General features: G+C 41.8%; 1 protein-coding gene across 4 annotated transcripts in view; it reads left to right on the top strand.

Annotated features, from left to right (window-relative positions):
• Window positions 1-20,398, top strand: part of LOC137419063 (uncharacterized) — a 1,330,575-nt gene that overhangs the window by 40,137 nt on the left and 1,270,040 nt on the right. For 3 of the 4 annotated variants that reach the window (XR_013621972.1, XM_078770723.1, XM_078770725.1), the window contains exon 2: window positions 4,716-5,148. The exons of the other annotated variant lie outside the window; for it this stretch is intronic. Coding sequence is in view for 2 of the 3 variants with exons in the window: in XM_078770723.1 (XP_078626849.1) it covers window positions 4,923-5,148 (226 nt within the window). In the remaining variant the exon portion in view is untranslated. The remainder of the gene's footprint in view (window positions 1-4,715; window positions 5,149-20,398) is intronic. 4 annotated transcript variants of the gene reach the window in all.

The following is a 20,398-nucleotide window of genomic DNA, read 5'->3' as shown; positions in this document are numbered from 1 at the left end:
TGAAGGTTTTATTCCTGATATGTCAACGAGTACAAGCGCAGACCCTGGTTATAGTCAAAGGAAGGCAATGTATAATGATGATACAAAAGCAGAGAATAGTTTTACCATAGCAGTACCTCTGAAAGGTATATTTGGATTTTGTGATTATGGTAAAGTTTTGTATGGTCTTAAAATTTGATTTCAACTACAAAGGAATGATAATGTAAATAGGTTGCTTTTTGGGGCTGAAAATGCTTTTGGTGACAATAATAAATTTGTTATTAATGGTTTTTGTTGATATATCAGCGAATATACTCCTAATCTTAAAATGGAAGAGATGTTAAATAGAAGACTTAACTCAAAGAAACCGCTAAATGTATCATACCTTAAAAGAAGATGTCAACACATTAAACTGGAAAACATTATCTACACTTGGAATTTAGGTGTTTTTCAAGGAAAGCCGCGATACCTATGGCTCATTTTTTAAAAACCAGGTGGAGAGGAGGGTACTGATAAGAATAATGCGCTGAGTGATAATGCTAAGGTGAAACAACTTCAGGTTTCTCTTAATGGCACATTTTATCCGTGAGATAGATTGGAAATTGATTGGGGAAAAAATGAATATGCGGAAGCCTACAAGTCTTACCAAAAGGTGTGTGAAAGCAACGTTAATAATGATCCTATTTTGGATATGACTGCATTTCAAAAACTTTATACAATCTACGCAATTGACCTGATGTCTCAAAAGGAAACTATAAAGTCTATTAGAGTGGATACTTTTCTATACTTTGAAAGAGGACAGAATGAAGAAGTTGATGATTACTGTTTGCTTTTGGAAGAAACAGAATTACAGATTAATACAGATAATGGTGTTATGATTAATATCACATAGGTTTTTTCTCATAAATAAATGGTTGGGGTATATGTTAATCAAATCAATCTTAATAAATTAACATCTTGTATTCAAAATCAAAAGCCTTGTATTTTTAATGTTAATACAATTCAAAGAAAATGAGCAGTAAGAATTGATGTTTTACTCACAAGAGAGCAGGTAAAAACACTAAATGATGCTGGATCACTTAAAATTAAAATGTCAAAACCTATGTTAAAGAAATATTCAACAAGGGAAATGAGTGTAGGATTTCTCCCGTTTCTAATTCCTTTATTTGCTGGTTTAAGTGCGGCGGGAGCATTGACTGGTGGTATTTCAGCAGCAGTAAAAACTGCTAACGAAAGGAAGGCACAACTAAAAGCTCAAAAAGAATTGGAAAGACATAACAAGGAGTTGGAGAAACAAATTAGTGGAAGTGGTGTAATTGTGGATTTTGCTCAAAACTTGAAAGTCTACCTGATAAAGCTAGATTGTTGGTTGGAGATATGCTTTCCTCTATCGCTCAAGCGGTGTTAAACTAACTAAAAGGGGTAATGGGTTATATCTTTCTCAAAAATAAATGGATAAATGGTTTAAACAATTTGGAAAGAATACAACGTCAAATATTGAACTTGCTAAGTATTGTAAAAAAACTAAAAATTGATAATGTTGTTATTTGTGCGAGAGATGAATTAACAAAGTTGTCCAAGAATACAAATAATATTATTATGAATTTAGACACAGAATGGTTCTCATTGGGTTTGTATTCATAATAGTCAGGATAAATATTATTTTGATAGTTATGGTATGCCACCACCTGTTGAAGTAATACAATTCTTACAGAATGGTGTTTATCAAACATTTCAAGTTCAAGAAAGTAATTCTAAATGTTGTGGTCAATTTTGTTTAAATGTATTATTTCAACTCAACAATAATGAAAATTTTTATGATGTCATTTTTAATCTAATATAAATGACTTTTGTTGGAAAAGGTGGTTCTATCTTTGGAGAATCCTCTCAGGATATTTATTTATCAAATTATTATACAAAGGCACAGGCTGAACGACAAAAATATAATATAACAAAAAATATTTATATGAAAAATACTTATAAATTCATCAATTATCCAAACCCTACAGATGTGAATGACTTAATTAGATTCAGTGATTTATCACAATATATATATATATATCAGGAAAACAGCACGTTTTGTGAAACAAGCAAAGTTTACAACCACAACACCTGATTAGACTGACCATACACCTTTCCTCATTCAATTTAACTATCTGCCTACAATTGAATTTTATAAAGAAGGACATGTAGTTAATATGCGAATTAATAAATGGGGGTATGATATGCCTGATTTAGGGTATAATTCTTGCAACTCTTCTGTAATCTCTGACACCCTATCAACTGCTCTTCCTACATCCCCCTCTCACCCTTCATCTGACCCAACCCCTCCCCTCCCCTGTCCTGCACCCGATGCTCCCCCTCTCTCCTCACTAACGGTATGGACCTCTAACATCCGGGGCCTTCGCTCAAACCTGATTGATCACTCCATATTCAGGTTCCTTCTGACAATCCAGACTTGATCTGCTTAACAGAAACTTTCCTCCTTCAAGATGTCTCTGATTCCTTAATATCTCTCCCTGGTTACTCCCTCCTCCGGTACGATAGACCTGAGCCTCGTCCTAGTGGTGGGGTGGCTATCTTTATCAAAAACTCTCTTCCTCACTCTCCCTGCACTGCCCTCTCTCCACCTCACACCCAGGAGTACCTCTGGCTACGGCTTCCTCTCCGCTCCCACGATGTTCACCACCATCTCTTATCTTCCCCCATCCAAAACCTTGATCTTTTCTACTCCCGGTAATTCACCCCAGAGTCCTTGCAGTGTTCATATGTTTTATACCTCTTCCACCTCCCCCCAAGTCCTCCCGATGTCCCTGCTCTCAAATGTTGTGTTTGTGTCCTTCCCCCTCTCTCCCCATCTTGTCTGCCACTCCCCTTGTTTTTTGTTTTGCGTGTCGGTTTGACTTTTTGTGTGATTAATGTTTGCTCTTTCACGAGCCTCGATCTTGTATACAAAAAAAAAAAAAATATTCTGCTGCATTGAAGGTTCCCAAGAGCACAGTGGCCACCATAATTCTTAAATGGAAGAAGTTTGGAACAACCAGGACTCTTCCTAGAGCTGGCCGCCCGACCAAACTGAGCAATCGGGGGAGAAGGGGCTTGGTAATAGAGGTGACCAAGAACCCGATGGTCACTGGCTGAGCTCCAGAGATCCTGTGTGGAGATGGGAGAAACTCACAGAAAGACAACCATCACTGCAACACTCCACCGTTCTGGGTTTTATGGCAGAATGGTCAGACCGAAGCCTCTGCTCAGTGAAAGACACATGAAAGCCTGCTTGGAGTTTGCAAAAAAGCACTTAAAAGACTGTAACTGCGAGAAACAAGATTCTGTGTTGCTTTGGTAATGCGAAACTTCTGGATTTTGTACGATCCTTTATGTCATTATTTTATGAAAATTGAAGTTTGTCCATGCACACTTTGTGAGGCCTCAGCTGGAATATTGTTTGCAATTTTGGTCACCTCAAGTCTGGAAAGACCAGTCTGACTACTACTTTCGAGGGTTCAGCACAGGCCTACGAGATTGATTCCGAGTCAAGATAGACTCAACTATGAGGAGCGCGGGATATTGGCAGGACGTTTGTGATTTGAGTATGGATTGGGAGATTGTGTGCATCTGAGTGAAGTGGAGTGTCGTGTCTGTGGGGGTCTCGTCAAGGATTGGTGTGTGGTTGATGTTGTGTGTTTGTCATCCAAGAACCGCCATCGCCCAAACTCCCCCCTCCTCCCCCCCACTCCTGAAAAAAAAAAAACACCAAAATTTTATTTTCTCATTTTTTAATTTAAACCTTATTATAATAGAACAAACGTATATGGTTTGCTATTTATGTATGTATGTATGTATGTATGTTTGTTTATATGTGCTGAAAACGTCTTCTTCTTCAAATAAAATTACCACCCTCTTAATTAACCCTCTTAATTGCGTTAAGACTGCTGAGACCCCTCAGACCTTTGATGACCCATTAATTTTCCCAAGACCCTTCAGACCACCAAGACCCCCTGAAGACCCAAAATACCATGAAGACCCCCAAAGACCCAAAATACCCTTCAAGGCCCTGAGGCTCAAAAAGACCCTGAATACCCAAAGACCCTGAATACGCAAAGACCCTGAATACCCGAAGACCCAAAACACCCCGAAGACACAAAACACTCTGAAGACCCACAACACCCCGAAGACCCAAAATTCACTTAAAGGCCCCGAGGATCCAAAAGACCCTGAAGACCCAAAACACCATGAATCCCAAAAGACACCGAAATGGTCAAAGATGCCTACCCCTCTGAAACGAGGTGTGGTGAGGCACGCAGAGCTTGCCGAGTCACGCTAGCAATTAAAACAAATGTATTTCTCCATTTGTATTTGATGCGCTTGTGATATCCCTCATCGTCCACATCGTCTTATCCACATTCCTCGCCTCATTCCCCCAATTAAATTGCATCGTTTTGGCAGATAAAATTTGTCTGTTGTTGATGTGGCGAAGCATAATGGGCCGAATGGTCTCCTCTAGTTTAGTCTGGGTTTATTTTTGTCTCTGTATATAAAACCTCATTCATTCAATGCTAATTGAGAAGAAAACTTACAAAATTGGACAGCGGTGAACAAACTGGATGTAAAAGCCCTTTTTTGGATAATAATTGATTGGATTGACAACGGAAATAACTCAAAAAATTCCAAACAAAGTGAAGAAAATAACATGTATAATTTTTCTGTGATTAACATAAGCATTGTATCCTTGGCAGGTCATCGGTGAAATGGAGAGCTTCTTGGAATGGCTCAAGTCCCGAGGCCTGAGAGCAGAAACAGCCTAGGCCGTGATCGATAAGCTTGGAATTGAGAATCAGAAGGTTTTTCGGGCTTGTACCGAGTCGGATGCATTGCGGACCGAGCTCCTGTCTCTCTCCAAAGAGAAATTACAATTTGCATTGTATGCTGACTTCTCTAAATTTATGAATTCTTTTTCGAAGCCGCAAGATGTCCAGATTGCAGGTTCTTCTCTTTTGGGAAGTATTTTCGTCAACTTGGAGAATGTTATTCCGGAACTTTCCAGTTCCTGTGAAAAGATTTTCAGATCCCAAAATGTGCAGCTGGAAAATGTTCCTGGTTTGTCTGGAATTGGGTTCAGTGATTTCTGCAATCTCCGCTCTCAGGATGATGGATCAAGAGCCATGTCTGGTATGTGAGTTGTTTTAATGCAACATCGCATGTTAACAAATATCTTGATCGTCTGCCATTTGTTTTTTTGGTATTCTTTTAACTTGTGTAATCTGTTTTGGTGCAGTTTTGTATTGTCTAATATTAATGGATTTTTGATGGAGGGTACAAGGTACATTTTAGCTCACATGGAACATATTTCCAGGGAGCTTATGGGATGGCACGTCGTCAGTCTGTCCATAAACACATGCAACTTCTCTGAAACTGCTGATGTGATTGTGACCAAACTTGGCGAAGATTATATTTTGTGTGTTGGAACTCAAGTTTGTTCAGGGCATTGAAAAAATAATCGAGGTCTCAGGGGGTCTACCAGGGGTCAAAGTGGATCCAGGTTTGACCCATCCAAACCCCGAAATTAGAACTACACAAACGATTTCGACGAAACTTGACCACAACCTTCGTCACCCGTGATGTACCAAAGTTTGGTCAAGCATTTGAAAAATCGGTGTCTATGTCCCCTATTTTTTTTCTTTCTTGGAAATTGCATTAAATTCCAAGGTGTTTCATGTTTAACGGTGCATTTAAGTTATCTGCATGCAGGAAGTAAATTGTTCTCTCTCTTTAGCCATGGAAGGCTTATCCTTGTTATTCCACGCTTTTTGAAAAATATGAAGACGCTTCATCGGAGTCATATTGTGATCAGCTCTGTCCATTCGTATGTCTGTCATCATGCTGTCCCCTCCTGAACGGTTGTGTAAAAATTCACATACTTGGTTGTTATGATCACCACCTGGCAATAAGGTGCAAGAGTATTGAGTATTATTTTGACCCCGCAACCTGGGTACATCACCAAAAATAGGTCAATACCCCTGGCACTCACCTTGTGGAATAAACAGTATATTACACTGACAAAGGGTATTTTAAACCAGTTTCAAAGCTTGCGAGAGACAGGGCAGCATGTAGAATCATACTGACATAATCATATGACTTCATACAAACAAACAAAAAAAGACCTATTTTGCGCCGCCCCCTCCCCCACCCCCCCCCTCCCCCCACATACCTCCTCAGACCCCAATTCTTCTAATGCCTCAAATAAACATTGGAACATTATCGGTGATTAAGGTTGTGGTGAAGTTTTGTGTAATTGTGCATGTAGTTTCAGAGAAAAGAGCAAATACCTACTTTGGGTGTGGGGCGGCAACATGCCAACTGTACCTTAGACCCCGATTTTTTTTTTTTATGCCAGCAACAAATGTTGGTACATCACAGGTGATCGGAACGTTGTGGTCAAGTTTCATCGGAATTGCATGTACAGTTTCTTCCAAGAAAGCAAGTACCTATTTTGGGGGCAACCTCCCGCACTCCGTAGATCCCCTCAATGGGCCGGTATTTTTAACTCACCTGGAACGAAATTCAGTGGAGCTTATGCGATGGTGCGTTGTCAGTCCATCAGTCCGTCAGTCCGTAAACACTTGAAACTTCTTTTCCGAAACCACTGTGGGATTGCGACCAAATTTGGCACAAATGATATTTGTTGTGTTCCGACTCATGTTTGTTCACGGAATTAAAAAAAATCCGGATCTAAGGGGGTTTACCTGGGGTCAAAGTGGATCCAGGTTCAACCCCCCAAAATAGGAATTTGCTTTTTCCTGTGAAACTACACACACAATCCTGGACCCACTTTGACCACACATAGACCCCCCTTTGACTTCGATTTTCATCGTGTCGTAAATAAACTTCGGTACATCATGGGTGTGATGAAGGTTGTGGTCAAGCTTCATTGAAATAGTGTCTGTATCTTCAGAGGAAAAAGCAAATGACTATTTTGGGGGATCAAACCTGGATCCACTTTGTCCCCTGGAAGACCTTAGACCTTGATTTATTTTTAATGCGGTGAACAAACTTGAGTCACAATACAACAAATATCATTTGGGCCAAATTTGCTCGCAATCCCATTGGTGGTTTCGGAGAAGAAGTTTCATGTGTTTAAGGACTGCCTGACTGCCTGACGGATGGACGACGCGCCATTGCATAAGCTCCCGTGAACTTGGTTCAGGACATTCAGAACTTCATTGTTATAAGCTCCCCTGAACACACACACACACACACACCATCACCTGGTGTTGGCCAAATGGTTAGGGCGGCAGGCTTGGGATCCTAATGTCCTGTGTTTGAATCCCCTTGAATTAACGCCAGGTGGGGTTGACTCAGCCTGTCATCCTTCCGAGGTCGGCAAAATGAGTACCAGATAACTGGTTATAGAGAGGCTTTGCATCATCGGCAGACGCACCCACTGAAAATGATGCAACCAGCAGCAGGGTGGCTGTACACCGAACCACCACCACCACCATCACTTTAGAATTAAATGATTATCGTATCCGAATCCACACTTAGATCTTCACCAAAATCGAATCAATTAGTCCTTGTTGCACACACCTTTCCACCAAGTTTCGTCCAAATCCGTTCTTATCTTTTTGAGACATCGTGCGATGTATCGTTTTTGGTCGCATCTCCCAATGGTAAAGAATCACTTTTAAAATTCTACTAGCTGGATCCGAATCCGGATCTTCACCAAAATCTTATTATGTCGTCCTTGTCACATAAACGACCTCTGCCAAATATCGTCCAAATCCGTCAATAAGTTTTTTTTAGATATCTTGTTCACAGACAGACAAACAGACAGACAAAGGCACAGGAGTGAAAACATAACCTCTATTCACCTTCGGTGGCAGAGGTAAATATTGTTGCACATGCACACATAATCCGCCCGTCCAGATCGCAATTTGTGAAGGGAGATAAACAGCCAATTATTAGTTGTACATGTCGAAACATCTGATTAGCCTGTGACACACCGCACATATCTCAAACATCCAATTTAAATGATGCAATTGCATAGAATCGCAGTGTCACAGAGAATTGTTAAAGGGGATTCAGCACATTGCTTCTCATAGTAGGTTGATCCACGTGATCTTGCATAAGATTTAACAGCGATCAAAATGATTCCTTTGAGAGTCTAAAGCTGGACAAATTTAATATTGCCATATTTCTTCAGAGGATTGCATCTATTCTCGATGATTCACAATGCATGTCGGTGAACTGCCCTATTACTACCCTCTTCTTCCTCCTCTTGAACTTATTCAAGCACTCCTAACGCATCTACAGTCACGTGAAAAAGTAAGTACACCCCATGTAAAGTTTTGACTTTTTCAACATATTTCAACATACAGCTATTTGATCTTCATTTCAACAATATTGACAGATAAAGGTGATATAAGATAACAAATATCATGAAACATTTACATTTTGTAGTCCATTGAATAATTTAAATAAACATGAATGCAAATTTCGCATGTGCAAAAAGTAAGTACACCCCTACATTTATCACTACTTCAAATACCTAAAATTAGAATCAGGTGCACCAGCTCAGGTGCAAATGATTAGAACATCGTTGGAGAAGTTCTTGGAGGAACCTGTCTTATGTAAACCTGAGATATTTAGTTTTGTTTGCTCTTTGTTGTTGAAGTGTGTGGCGTCACAATGCCGAGATCAAAAGAGCTCTCTGAGGCCTTCAGAAAGAAGGTTATAGATGCCTACGAGTCTGGGAAGTCTGTTGATGTCAAAGTGCACGAGTCCACCGTTAGAAAGAGGCTGCACAATTTTGATCTACATGGGAGGTGTGCTTGGAGGAAACCTTTGCTGTCCAGAGAGAACATCAGGGCAAGACTAAAGTTTGCCAATGAATGCTGAGGCAAAGACCAGCGCTTCTGGAACAATGTGCTCTGGACAGATGAGTCAAAGGTAGAGCTATTTGGCCACAGTACCAGAAGACATGTTTGGTGAAAACCAAAGACAGCATTTGACCTCAAGAACCTGATACCAACTGTAAAGCATGGTGGTGGAAATATTATGGTTTGGGGCAGCTTTGCTGCGTCAGGGCCTGGGCAACTCACAATCATAGAATCCACTATTAATTCTTAATTGTACCAGAGGGTGCTTGAGGATAATGTGAGGCCATCTGTCAGAAAGTTGAAGCTTAACCGAAGGTGGACCTTGCAACATGACAATGACCCTAAACATACCAGTCAATCCACCAAGGAATGGCTGAAAATAAAGAAATGGAGGGTTCTGGAATGGCCAAGTCAAAGCCCGGATCTAAATCCCATCGAGATGTTGTGGGGGGATTTGAAACGAGCTGTGCATGCAAGAAACCCCTCAAACATCGCACAGCTGAAAGAATTCTGCATGGAGGAGTGGGCAAAAATGTCTCCCAGTCGATGTCAGAGACTGGTAGACAGTTAGAAGAAACGCTTACTTGAGGTTGTTTCTGCCAAAGGGGGCAATACCACCTATTGGAGCCAAGGTTGTACTTACTTTTCCACATGCGAAATTTGCTTTTATGTTTATTTAAATTATACAATGGACTACAAAATGTAAATGTTTCATGATATTTGTTATATTACATCACCTTAATCTGTCAATATTGTTGAAATGAAGATCAAATAGCTGTATGTTGAAATATGTTGAAAAAGTCAAAACCTTACATGGGGTGTACTTACTTTTTCACGTGACTACATCCGTAGCATTATCTCGTCATTTGGAAATGTATCCGCAACTTTCTTGTCCATCAACAGTTTGTAAAGGAAATGTTCTCTCCCGATGTTATCATCTTCGTATTCCAGTAAATGAGTGAAGAAGGCTGAAAACTGCACAAGTTCAACACCAAGTGTTTGATCTAGATCATCCTTGTACTCAGCAACCAATTTTGCTGCAGCTGCTTCGATTTCATCGCAGTCCAGTGATCCCAGTTTATGTAAGAAACCGAAAAGAGAACAGGTGTTTTCATAGGCTTCCAATTGTTGCTCCAATGAACTCAGAAACTGATCAATTACTGGAACAAAATTCTGAACTCGAAATTTTCAGACAGTGAGAGTGCAGCTTCTTCTGATCGTCCATATGTGAGGCCCCCTAGTTGTGGAGGCCCCCTGGTTGTGGAGGCCCCTGGGTAACTGCCCAGCTTTCCCATTCATAAATCCGGCCCAGTCTCTATCTCTTTGCTGATGACTCCACTCTCTGCCGCTCCATATCTCAACCCTGAGATCGGCAGGTGGCATCCTCTTCACTCTCTACGGACTTGGACAAAATCACAAACTGGTCAAACAAGTGGAACACCTCTTTTAATTCTGACAAATCTCTCACTCTCACAAAGTCTTTCCAAAAAGACCATCTGAAAAACCCTCCCATTTACTTTCTCAACAATCCTCTCGAAGAAGATCTGTCACTCAAGCTTTTGGGTCTCACAATCTGCCATGATCTTTCCTGGGAAAACCACTTTTCTAAGATGGCCTCCAAAGACTGTCGCCGACTGGGCATCCTCCATCGTGTGACATCCTTCCTTGGCACCTTTGATCTCCTCACCACATACAAAGCTTTCATCCACAGCTTGATGGAGTACTGCTCTCCCTTCTGGGTTGGTGCTCCTTTCCTAACACCTAGCTCGGTTTCACGCTGACGAAACCAGAGCTTTCAGAATCATTGGAATCTCCCGCGATGAAGCTGATTCTGATGGCCTTTCACTCGCTCACCGCAGACTGGTGGTCTTTCTGTTGGTGGTCTTTCTGTCTTCTACCGTCTCCTATCTGGCCTAGGTCCCCCAGCACTGTCTGTGCTCTGTCCCCCAAATATTCCTTCAGGACGCACAAGGTCTGCCTGTAATCCTCTTCTGGTAAATCTGCCAAAATCAAGACTCTCTGCTCACCTTCACTCTTTCGTTCCTCTTTTCTCCTGTGTCTGGAACAAACTCCCACATGCTCTTCAATCCCACTCCTCCCTCCAGGTCTTTAAAACTGCTGTTCACCACCAATTCTTATCTTCCCCCATCCAAAACTTTGATCTTTTCTACCCCCGTTAATTCACCCCAAATCCACCTCTTTCAATCTCCGAATACATTCCTGAAATGCCTAGTAGTGTCAATTTGTTTACTAGGTTGTACCATCCCTTCCCTCCCCACCACCAGCCCTCTCTCTTCCACAGATCTCTGGATGTCCCTGTTCTCTACTGTTGTTTTGCTTGTTTGATTCGCTCTCTCTCTCTCACCATCTTGTCTCCCGCTCCCTTCATTATGTTTTATTTGATATGTTTTGCGTTTAATGTTCGCTCTTACACAAGCCTCGATCTTATATACAAAAAAAAGTCTAGCTTAGGTGAGCAGGTCCTGGTGGCCTTACCTGAGATGGATATGGAGGAGCTCTTGGCCCAGGAAGCTGTATATGAATGTAACATTGTAACATTGTGGGAGAAGGACCAGGAGGGGAAGCAGGAGAGGTGCCGATAGCGATTGAGGACCCAAGCCTCCCCCCCCCTCTTAAACGCTCCCTCCCTCCATCCCCATCCCCCACCCCATCTCCCCACTCCCCCCCCCCTCCCAACTCCCCACCCCCACCTCCCCACTTCCCCACCAGCCCCTGGAAAAGGCAGCACCAATAACACAGAATAGTGGGACACCGTTGCCTTTGACTAGATAATGTTGTTGATTCGTCGACTAATGGCACAGGTGAAGATTAAAATGCAGGAGGGACAAGGTGGCTGGCATTAGGCATGAAATGCATGCAAGGCAGGTAGAGGTAAAGGTTGATATGAAGGCTATGGGCAATGAGGTAGCCGCAACACTCGAGGCTGTGCTGAGAGAGGTGAGTGAGCATGTGGATGGTGTCCGGAACGAGATGGGAGCAGGTGAGGCTAGAATGATGGAGATAATTTGGATAAAAGAAGAGGTTAATGGACTTGAACAGGGAGTACAATGACCTGTGGATGAGCAAAAAGAACTGAAGAAGCAAATCAGAAGTAATACAGGATCTCAGGGAGCTCGAGAAATGCCCTTAGATTCTGAATTTGGACTTGAACAGCAGGAAGGATGTAAAAAGAGAAATGTTGGCGAGTAAGAAAATAATTTAAAATGGGACATAATGCCCGGACGCAGAAGATAAAATAAATGGGATGAAGGATTAGAGACGAAAGAACGGAAAATGAAAGAAATATTGGAAGACACTAAAGTCACCTCAAGCACAAGAAGACAAACGAAAGGGCAAATAATGTTGAGGAGGAGATCATGGAATATGTAGAAACAATGTGTAAAGATCGGGATAACACATGGCAGGTGCAGGTGGAGAGGATATGAGCGATCAAAGCGGATCACGACGAGGTGAGGCTGTCTGAACTGGAGCAAATTCATGGTGTGAAAGGGTGTGTGCCGAGCTTGGGTGGAATAAAGAAGCCGGGGTTCCTTGGAGTGCCGAGCCTGAGAGTAATGGAGTGTGTGCCGTGAGCGTGCAGAGTGGAGTGCATGAACGAGCGAGGGTACGGGTCATGCATCGATTCAGACCGGGGTAACCATTAGCTTGGCTGCGGGGAGGGGTGAGGTTACCGATCGGGAAATATTTTAAATGTTAATATGTTCTCATCCTGTGCGTGGGAGATTAAAAAGAACAGGTTTGTAATCCGTACCGGTCCAAGGGAGGGTACATTTCAAGGCACTCCTTGTCACTGTGTGTTAGCGGTCTGTGTCGGGAAAAACGCCCGTATACAGATGATTGAAAAAAAAATTCCCAAGAAATGGTGTGCTGCTGAGTGTGCGCGGCACAAATGCTGCATCCGCCACAATTGGCAAATTCAGCTGCGGGATCTCCGTGGAAAGGCTCATATCTAAAGTTGTGTGTGAACTGTCATGGAGAGACCCATGTGTGTGAATGGAGTGAGATTGGCTGTGGAGTGGATCGTGTGAATAAATGGTGTGCGTAAGTCGGCTGGTGTGTGTACGTTGTGTACGCTGGGCCATGAGGCGATTTGGGGATGTACCACGTTGTGGTGAAGTGGTGTGGTTGTGGTGAAGGTTACGGGGCTGCGCATATGTGCATGACGTCTGTGGGGGTTCCGCAGCGCGAGCAGTGGATGTGGAGAACACGACCGGGTTCCCGTCGGGAATCCGCCGAATGTGAGTGCGAACATTTAAATTCATTGGCAGGTTCCAGATGTGCCGCAGAACTTTCCCACAGAGGGGGAATTACATAGGATAGAATATTTAGTGCGGAAGCGGATGAAAAGCTGGAACTCCAGAGCAATCGCTGCTGTTTGAACGTGTTGGGCACCCGAGGAGAAGCTGCCAACCTGTTCATGCCATGGAAGGATCACCTGCCAAGATAAATTGTCCTGCCAGGTTTGGCGGTCTCAATCGGTGTCAGTCGTTACTTAACATCCCGTTAGGCCGCGAAGCTAGTTCAGTGATCGGGGAGAGTCCGAGAAATTCCAGAAAATGTTTTAAATCATTTTTCAATCTTTATTTCATGGAAATTGAATTAAATACTTCAACACTGCTGAATACAAATCGCCACCTTGTTATTTCCACTAACCTTCAGGTTAGTATGTTTCAATAGCGCTTAACATCCGGAATTTTTATTTTTAACAATATTTAACTTCATGATTAGTTCACCTGGAACGATTTTCCGGGGAGCTTTTGTGATGGTGCGTCATCAGTCCATCCATCCGTCCATTTTTCCATAAACACTTGCAACTTTTTCTCCTCAACCGCTGATTGAATTGTGACGAAACTTCGCACAAATTATATTTGTTGCATTGTCACTAAAGTTTTTCATGGCATTATAAGATTGGGTCTTCCGGAAGTCAAAGTGGATCCACGTTTAACGCCCCCAAAATAGGAATTAGCTTTTGACTCTGAAATTACACACACGATTTTGATGAAACTCGACCACAACCATCATCACCTTTGATGCACCAATGTTTGTTCATGGCATGTAGAAAATCGACGTCTAAGGGGCTCAATGGGAGGGGGAGGGGGCAAGTGTGTCCAGGTTTGACCCCTCAAAATAGATATATGCTTTATTCTCTGAAACTACACACACAATTTTGATGACACTTGACCACAACCTTCACCACCCATGCTGTAGCAAAGTTTGTTCATGGCATTTAAAAAAATCTACCCCTTTGGGGTTGTGCAGGGGGCAGGGTCTGCCCTCCAAAATAGGTATTTGCTTTCTTCTCAGAAACTACACATCCAATTCCAATAAAACTTGACCACAACATTCTGTTCATCACCCATGATGTACCAACGTTTTTTCCCAGCATTTACAAAAACGGGGTCTGAGGTAGTCTATGGGGGTTGGGGGGGGGGGGGGGGGAGGGGTGGATGGAGGTTGATTTTTCCTTTGTTTGTTTAAAGTCTTATGATGACGTTTGTATGATTGTACATGCTGCCCTGTCCTCCAGCATCCATTAAAATTGGTTAAAAATGCCCTGATATGGTTTAAAATACCTTTAGTCAGTGTAGTATACTGCTTTATTCCACCGGATGAGCGCCCGGGGGTATTGCCCCTCTGTTTATATTTAAATGGAAGTATACATTTCATGACGTAACATGTTCTATGATCTCTCAAGATGGATCTCAGTCTCATTTCCCTCCAAACCACTGACGCTGATTTGTACACAGGTGATGTCTATCCTGTGCACATGAGGATTCATACAGGAGAACACCCCCACAAGTGCTCTGTCTGTGATAAAGGTTTCTCTCGAAAATACAGTTTGAAATCACATATGAGGATCCACACAGGAGAGCAACCTTACAATTGCTCGATATGTGATAAAGGTTTCTCTCGAAAAGGCCATTTGAAATTACATATAAGGATCCATACAGGAGAGCGACCTGGCAAATGCTCGATATGTGATAAAGGTTTCTCTCGAAAAGAGAGTTTGAAATCACATATGAGGATCCACACAGGAGAGCAACCTTACAAATGCTCGATATGTGATAAAGGTTTCTCTCGAAAAGGCAATTTGAAATTGCATATGAGGATCCACACAGGAGAACAACCTTACAAATGCTCGATATGTGATAAAGGTTTCTCTCATAGCAGCAGTTTGAAATTACATATGAGGATCCATTCAGGAGAGCGACCTTACAAATGCTCGATATGTGATAAAGGTTTCTCTCGAAAAGACAGTTTGAAATTACATATGAGGATCCATACAGGAGAGCAACCTTACAAATGCTCGATATGTGATAAAGGTTTCTCTCATAGCAGCCATTTGAAATCACATATGCAGACCCATACAGGAGAGCAACCTTACAAATGCTCGATATGTGACAAAGGTTTCTCTCGAAACAGCCATTTGAAATTACATATGAGGATCCATACAGGAGAGCGACCTTACAAATGTTCGATATGTGACAAAGGTTTCTCTCAAAACAGCCATTTGAAATTGCATATGAGGATCCATACAGGAGAGCTGAAATCTGTACGACCAGGATATAAAAAATGAGATGAAGACGATTTGGAAATTGAAGAAATCTGAAATTGTACCAGTGATAGTCAGAGCAACAGGGAATCCGGATGATCAAGAAAATCCCAAAGAAGTACTTATAAAGCATTCCGGGGAATATCGTGACAAATAATCTACAGGTGGAAGCTGTCAGAGGTTCAGTGAGGATTCTGAAACGAGCCCTTGGACCAACGCTTTGAGAACGAAGTTTCACAAACTGGTTAATCAAAAAGAATCCTTTACCGAAAAAGGAGGTGGGGATTTTGAGTTCTGGGAGAACTTCCTTCCACCTTCTAAATAAAACCGGTCTGTGGAGATAAAAAACCAAAAAGAGCATCTGTACAAATAGACCATGGGCCGAGTCCACTAATTCTGCTTGGTTTTCGAATTCCGTGGTCTACGATAAGAAGTATCTGCATATGTGCTTGATATGTTTAATAAGTGTATATGAACCATTAATGAAGTGTTCCCATGTTCGAAATTTGCACATTAATGAGCAACGGCCAAAAACAGAGGAAGTTCACTCCGTTGGTGAGGACTTCCTTTTCCCTAGCAATGGTTGCATAGATGCTTCTAAATCGAGATTTTGAGCATTGCAATCCTCTGATCATGCAAATGTTTGATTTTGCAAATCATCTGATGTTATCACATATTATTTTGTGGATTATTTCATGTACATAATTCCTATTGGTGTCCGTTGCTATGGTAAAAAATATCCCGAGCAACCAATATTTCACAAACTGCTTAAATGCATCAATTGATTCACTAAAAGTATAAATCTGCCCTGTAAATTAGACTAGCCAGGCTCGAAACATACTGCTATACATTGGAGACTCGTGATCCCACCCCACATCCCTATATTTGTAACTTGGAATACAAAAAGAGGCATGAATGAAACAAATATTTCAAAAAAACCGAAATAATTATCACACATATACTTTAATGGGTATTTATATTTGTATAGTATCCCCATACTACCTTTCTCTATTTTTGTCCTCTTGAGATATACAGACACACAGACACACATAAACACACACATACTTTTACACACATGACACGTGCACATCCATATCATTCTTTTTTATATTCCAAATTATCCTCATTCACTCTTCTTTCTTGGAAATATTTCCTGTTTCCTTCCCCTTTCTCTCCATTTAACATACACACACACACACACACACACAGACATGTGCACACACACACACACACACACACACACACACACACACACACACACACACATGCACACACACATGCACACCCATGCAGACACACACATGCACTCATTTTAAAAGCCCCCCTCCTCTCTCTCTCGTTCTCTCTCAAGCTGTGTGCATCCCTATCTGAAAAAGCACTAAATAATTGCAAAAGCCACTCAAACAAACCATTTATGTTCAGTTTATAAACGGCTCGTGTGTTTCACATATTCTCTTTGACATGCATATGATGTTGTGTATAACAAGTCTTGATGTAAACAAGTTTGTATGAGGACATCATCGTTTGAATCATTACACAAACATGCAACTCCTCCAATTCCTCTGACTATCGGCAAGTTGGTGCACATTAAGTACTGCACATATAATTTGGTTCAATAATAAATGGGAAAGGATAGATATTGTACTTGGCATGCATATTCATTGTAATTTTTCATATGAAAATCCGTCCCTACAGGACAAAAGTTCACATTCTGAAACGACATTCATTTTGCTTTACCCTGCAATATAAACTGTTCTCGGCGAAAAGAAAACACAGGTATAATCTTTTTACTTTGGAATGAAATGCATAATTTCTCAGTATTAATACATTCATCTGAAATACAAAATTTTGTATGAATTAATCTTTCCTTTTCAAATGGAAATTACCCCATTCTATAGAAAGTGGCAAGACCTTTGTTGTTAAATGAAGAGAAAAGAACAAAAACGCAGAGATTTTTGTTGATACAATAACATAATGCATTCCTGTCAATCATATTTGTGCATTCAGTAGCAAAACATCAAAATAAATCGATGACTTATAGACTCAAGTTATAAAAACCCACAGAGTGGAAGGAAATAATTAAGGATCTTCATCTGATTCCGAGTGTCAATTTCTTCCTCAATCTGGATCAAGACAGGAACAGATACCTGAATTGCACAGACTTTAGATGAACACAAATCAGTACAGGGAAGCTTGTTGAGCAAACACGAGCACCGCCCTCGAGTACATTGTGTCTTCTTTCAAGAGCAATGGGCAAGTTCCATTACACTTGATGGTGCTGGGGGAAGACCCATCCAGTCTATGGTGAGCAAACATCATCAATATCCCAACCATTGTTCTTTGGTGATGATATTTCTGGTTTGTTGATAAGGCACATTTTGTGAATGGCTGCTTGGGAGTTTGCTCGCAATATGTGCTTGTGCATGAAATCTCTGTTTGAAGGCAAGCTTTTCTCTCCACAGCTCCCAGTCTTGAACATTCTGCATCTTGCTTCATTTGCCTCGCGGCAGCCCTTCTGCCCATGGAGTTCACAGGTGTATGCTTCGATGTCTTCATGCAAGGATGGTTGTACGGTGAACGCCATGCCAAGCTTTTCAAATGTGGATCAGTGGTCTTTACTTGATGTCAAGGTATTGGCAGATTTTGGTTTACTATTACCATACAAAGCACTCACTGTGTCGCATCCAGTAAAACAATGAAATCCTATTAACGCAGAACAAACTTCTTTCCTGAAATTGTCAATTATGTGACAGACGACAATTGTGCGTGTATTGCTTCCTCTGCCTGTGTGGAAGTAGACCTCTGCATCTATGACCTTGCAAAATGCGACACATAGTACCAAGACATCGGTGTCTGGACTGATGATGATGATGTTGTGATCACTGTTATTACAGCGTACGAAGAGTGAAGTAGAAGTCTCGTATCGGCTTCTTGTGTTGAGAACAGACTTGGGATTTGCAAAACTTCCTCATCATTGCCATGCTTTCCAATAGAATGACACTCAATGCAATGTCCAACAATAATTGTGATGTCATCAATCAGCTTCCCAGTCTTGCACCACTGTTTGAACAGAAACTGGAGCAGATTTTCCTTGTCACCACAAGATCGAAACTTGGACCATTGTTTTGGAGTCCTCTGATCAGGAGAAAATATTTCACTGATCTGGGTCCCTCCCTCTGCTCGTCTTCCTCTTTCAGCATTCTTTATGCTGCCAGACATGTATCTGTCCGGAACAAAGTGCACAACCTTGGACTTGTTCATCTTTGTCTGTTTCACAAGGACTTTCAACATTTCATCAGCAAACTGTCCAAATGTTGGCTGTGGTTTGACGACTCTGATGAGTGCCATCGAATCCCATACCCACATTGAGCCAAATGGGATCTCCTCAACTGATCCCTCCAGGAAGTGCATGAGTTTGTCTTTGTTGGTTTTCACAGGAGAGCCATCATGGTTTGCCAGTGGTGCAGGAAATGGACCCAATGAATGAACCAGCATCTCTTTGATGTCAACCTTTCTCACTGAACCAACAACAATCAGCCTGCGGACAGATCCTGGTCAGCTATCAAGGCGATTTCTTTACCCTTCACTTTTGTTGTGGTGGACTTATCTGTATCCTTGAAAGTCTTCAGCTTCATCTTCGTCATGGTGTCATGAAAACCAATATCATTTGATTGAAGTCTCTTCTGGCAGAATGTTGTGAAGGCAACTTCTCCTTTTCGTGAGCCTCATGAAGGTCTGCAGCGACAGGTCTGATGCAAGCTGACCTGATGTTATGTAAAACAGCTTGTCTCATTCTAGTGAAGGATCAAAAGCGTTGACCATATTTTTAATTGTATCCATGATGTTCTGTACGTCCTTCTCATCACTCTCTTTTCGTGTTCTGTCTAAGTCAACACGGGCCCGACATGAAGTGTCACGACCAACCATCTCCTGACAATTTCTCCAAATGGCAGTTCTTTCATATTTTAATAATGTCCATCTGTGCACTGAACCCTTCTTGAGTATGAATCCAGTCACTCCTCCTTTTGTCGTGGAGTCTTGGTTTGCAGTTTGCTCAATTATTTGGTCACAACCAATTTGAACAAACCCATGCTTCTGTTGTGTTTGTGCAACAAAATTCCCAGCTTGAAAATCTGCATGGATGTCAGGGTGACTCTGTCTCAAGCAGCACATCTCAAACCCATATGATGTCAGATACCTTGCATTATTGATTCTGTCATATGAAAAGAACCAAGATGGAATGGAACGGATGCTCGACAGGTGAAGGTTCGAACTGGCTTGCCTTGTAGCCCTGATGAATATAAGCAAGTCATCAACCATTGGAATATATATGCTCCAGAAGTGGAACGTCTCAAAATTCAGGTTGTCCATGATGAAATTATCATAGCCACCGACAAGCTCCTGAAATTTCTTTGAGTTGACACGGTCGTCAAAGTCTTCAGCTGGGAATGCCTTCTGCAGGTGAATTGCAAGCTGGGAAGCGAAATTTCTCTCCTCTCCTGATACAGTTTCCAAGAATGACTGCCATCGGAGTCATTGCAGTGCTTCACAAAGTAATTTGTGAGATCTTATGCCCCTGTTCTAATGATGGCCACTTATTACTCCCCTGACAGACCCAGTAGTAATCACTTCAGACTCGATGATAATGTCCTGGAAGACAGCATCAGAATTTCACTTTCCAATACTCATTAGGCACAACATCATCTTCAATGACTCATTAGGCACAACACTGGCAGCAGCATCCATGTTGATGTCTGCTGTTGTGGGTGGCCAGATCAGCTGAGGATTGGCACAATTTCCATCGGATATTTTGAGCCTTTGAATAAATGGCCTGGTCCATGACTACAACAATCTTACTGAGTCCCAACCCATCTGCTATAGCAAGGCTGCGGCACAGGATTGTGTACCCTGTGTTTAACTGAGTCGGACTGGCATCTATGACAGGTAAGTAGCCAATATTTGTTTGTGT

This window comes from Myxine glutinosa, chromosome 1 (genome assembly GCF_964187855.1).
Source record: "Myxine glutinosa chromosome 1, kmMyxGlut1.1, whole genome shotgun sequence".
Taxonomy (NCBI): Eukaryota; Metazoa; Chordata; class Myxini; order Myxiniformes; family Myxinidae; genus Myxine; species Myxine glutinosa.
The sequence above is the reverse complement of the archived record's forward strand: the minus strand, read 5'-3'. Positions and strand labels throughout refer to the sequence as shown.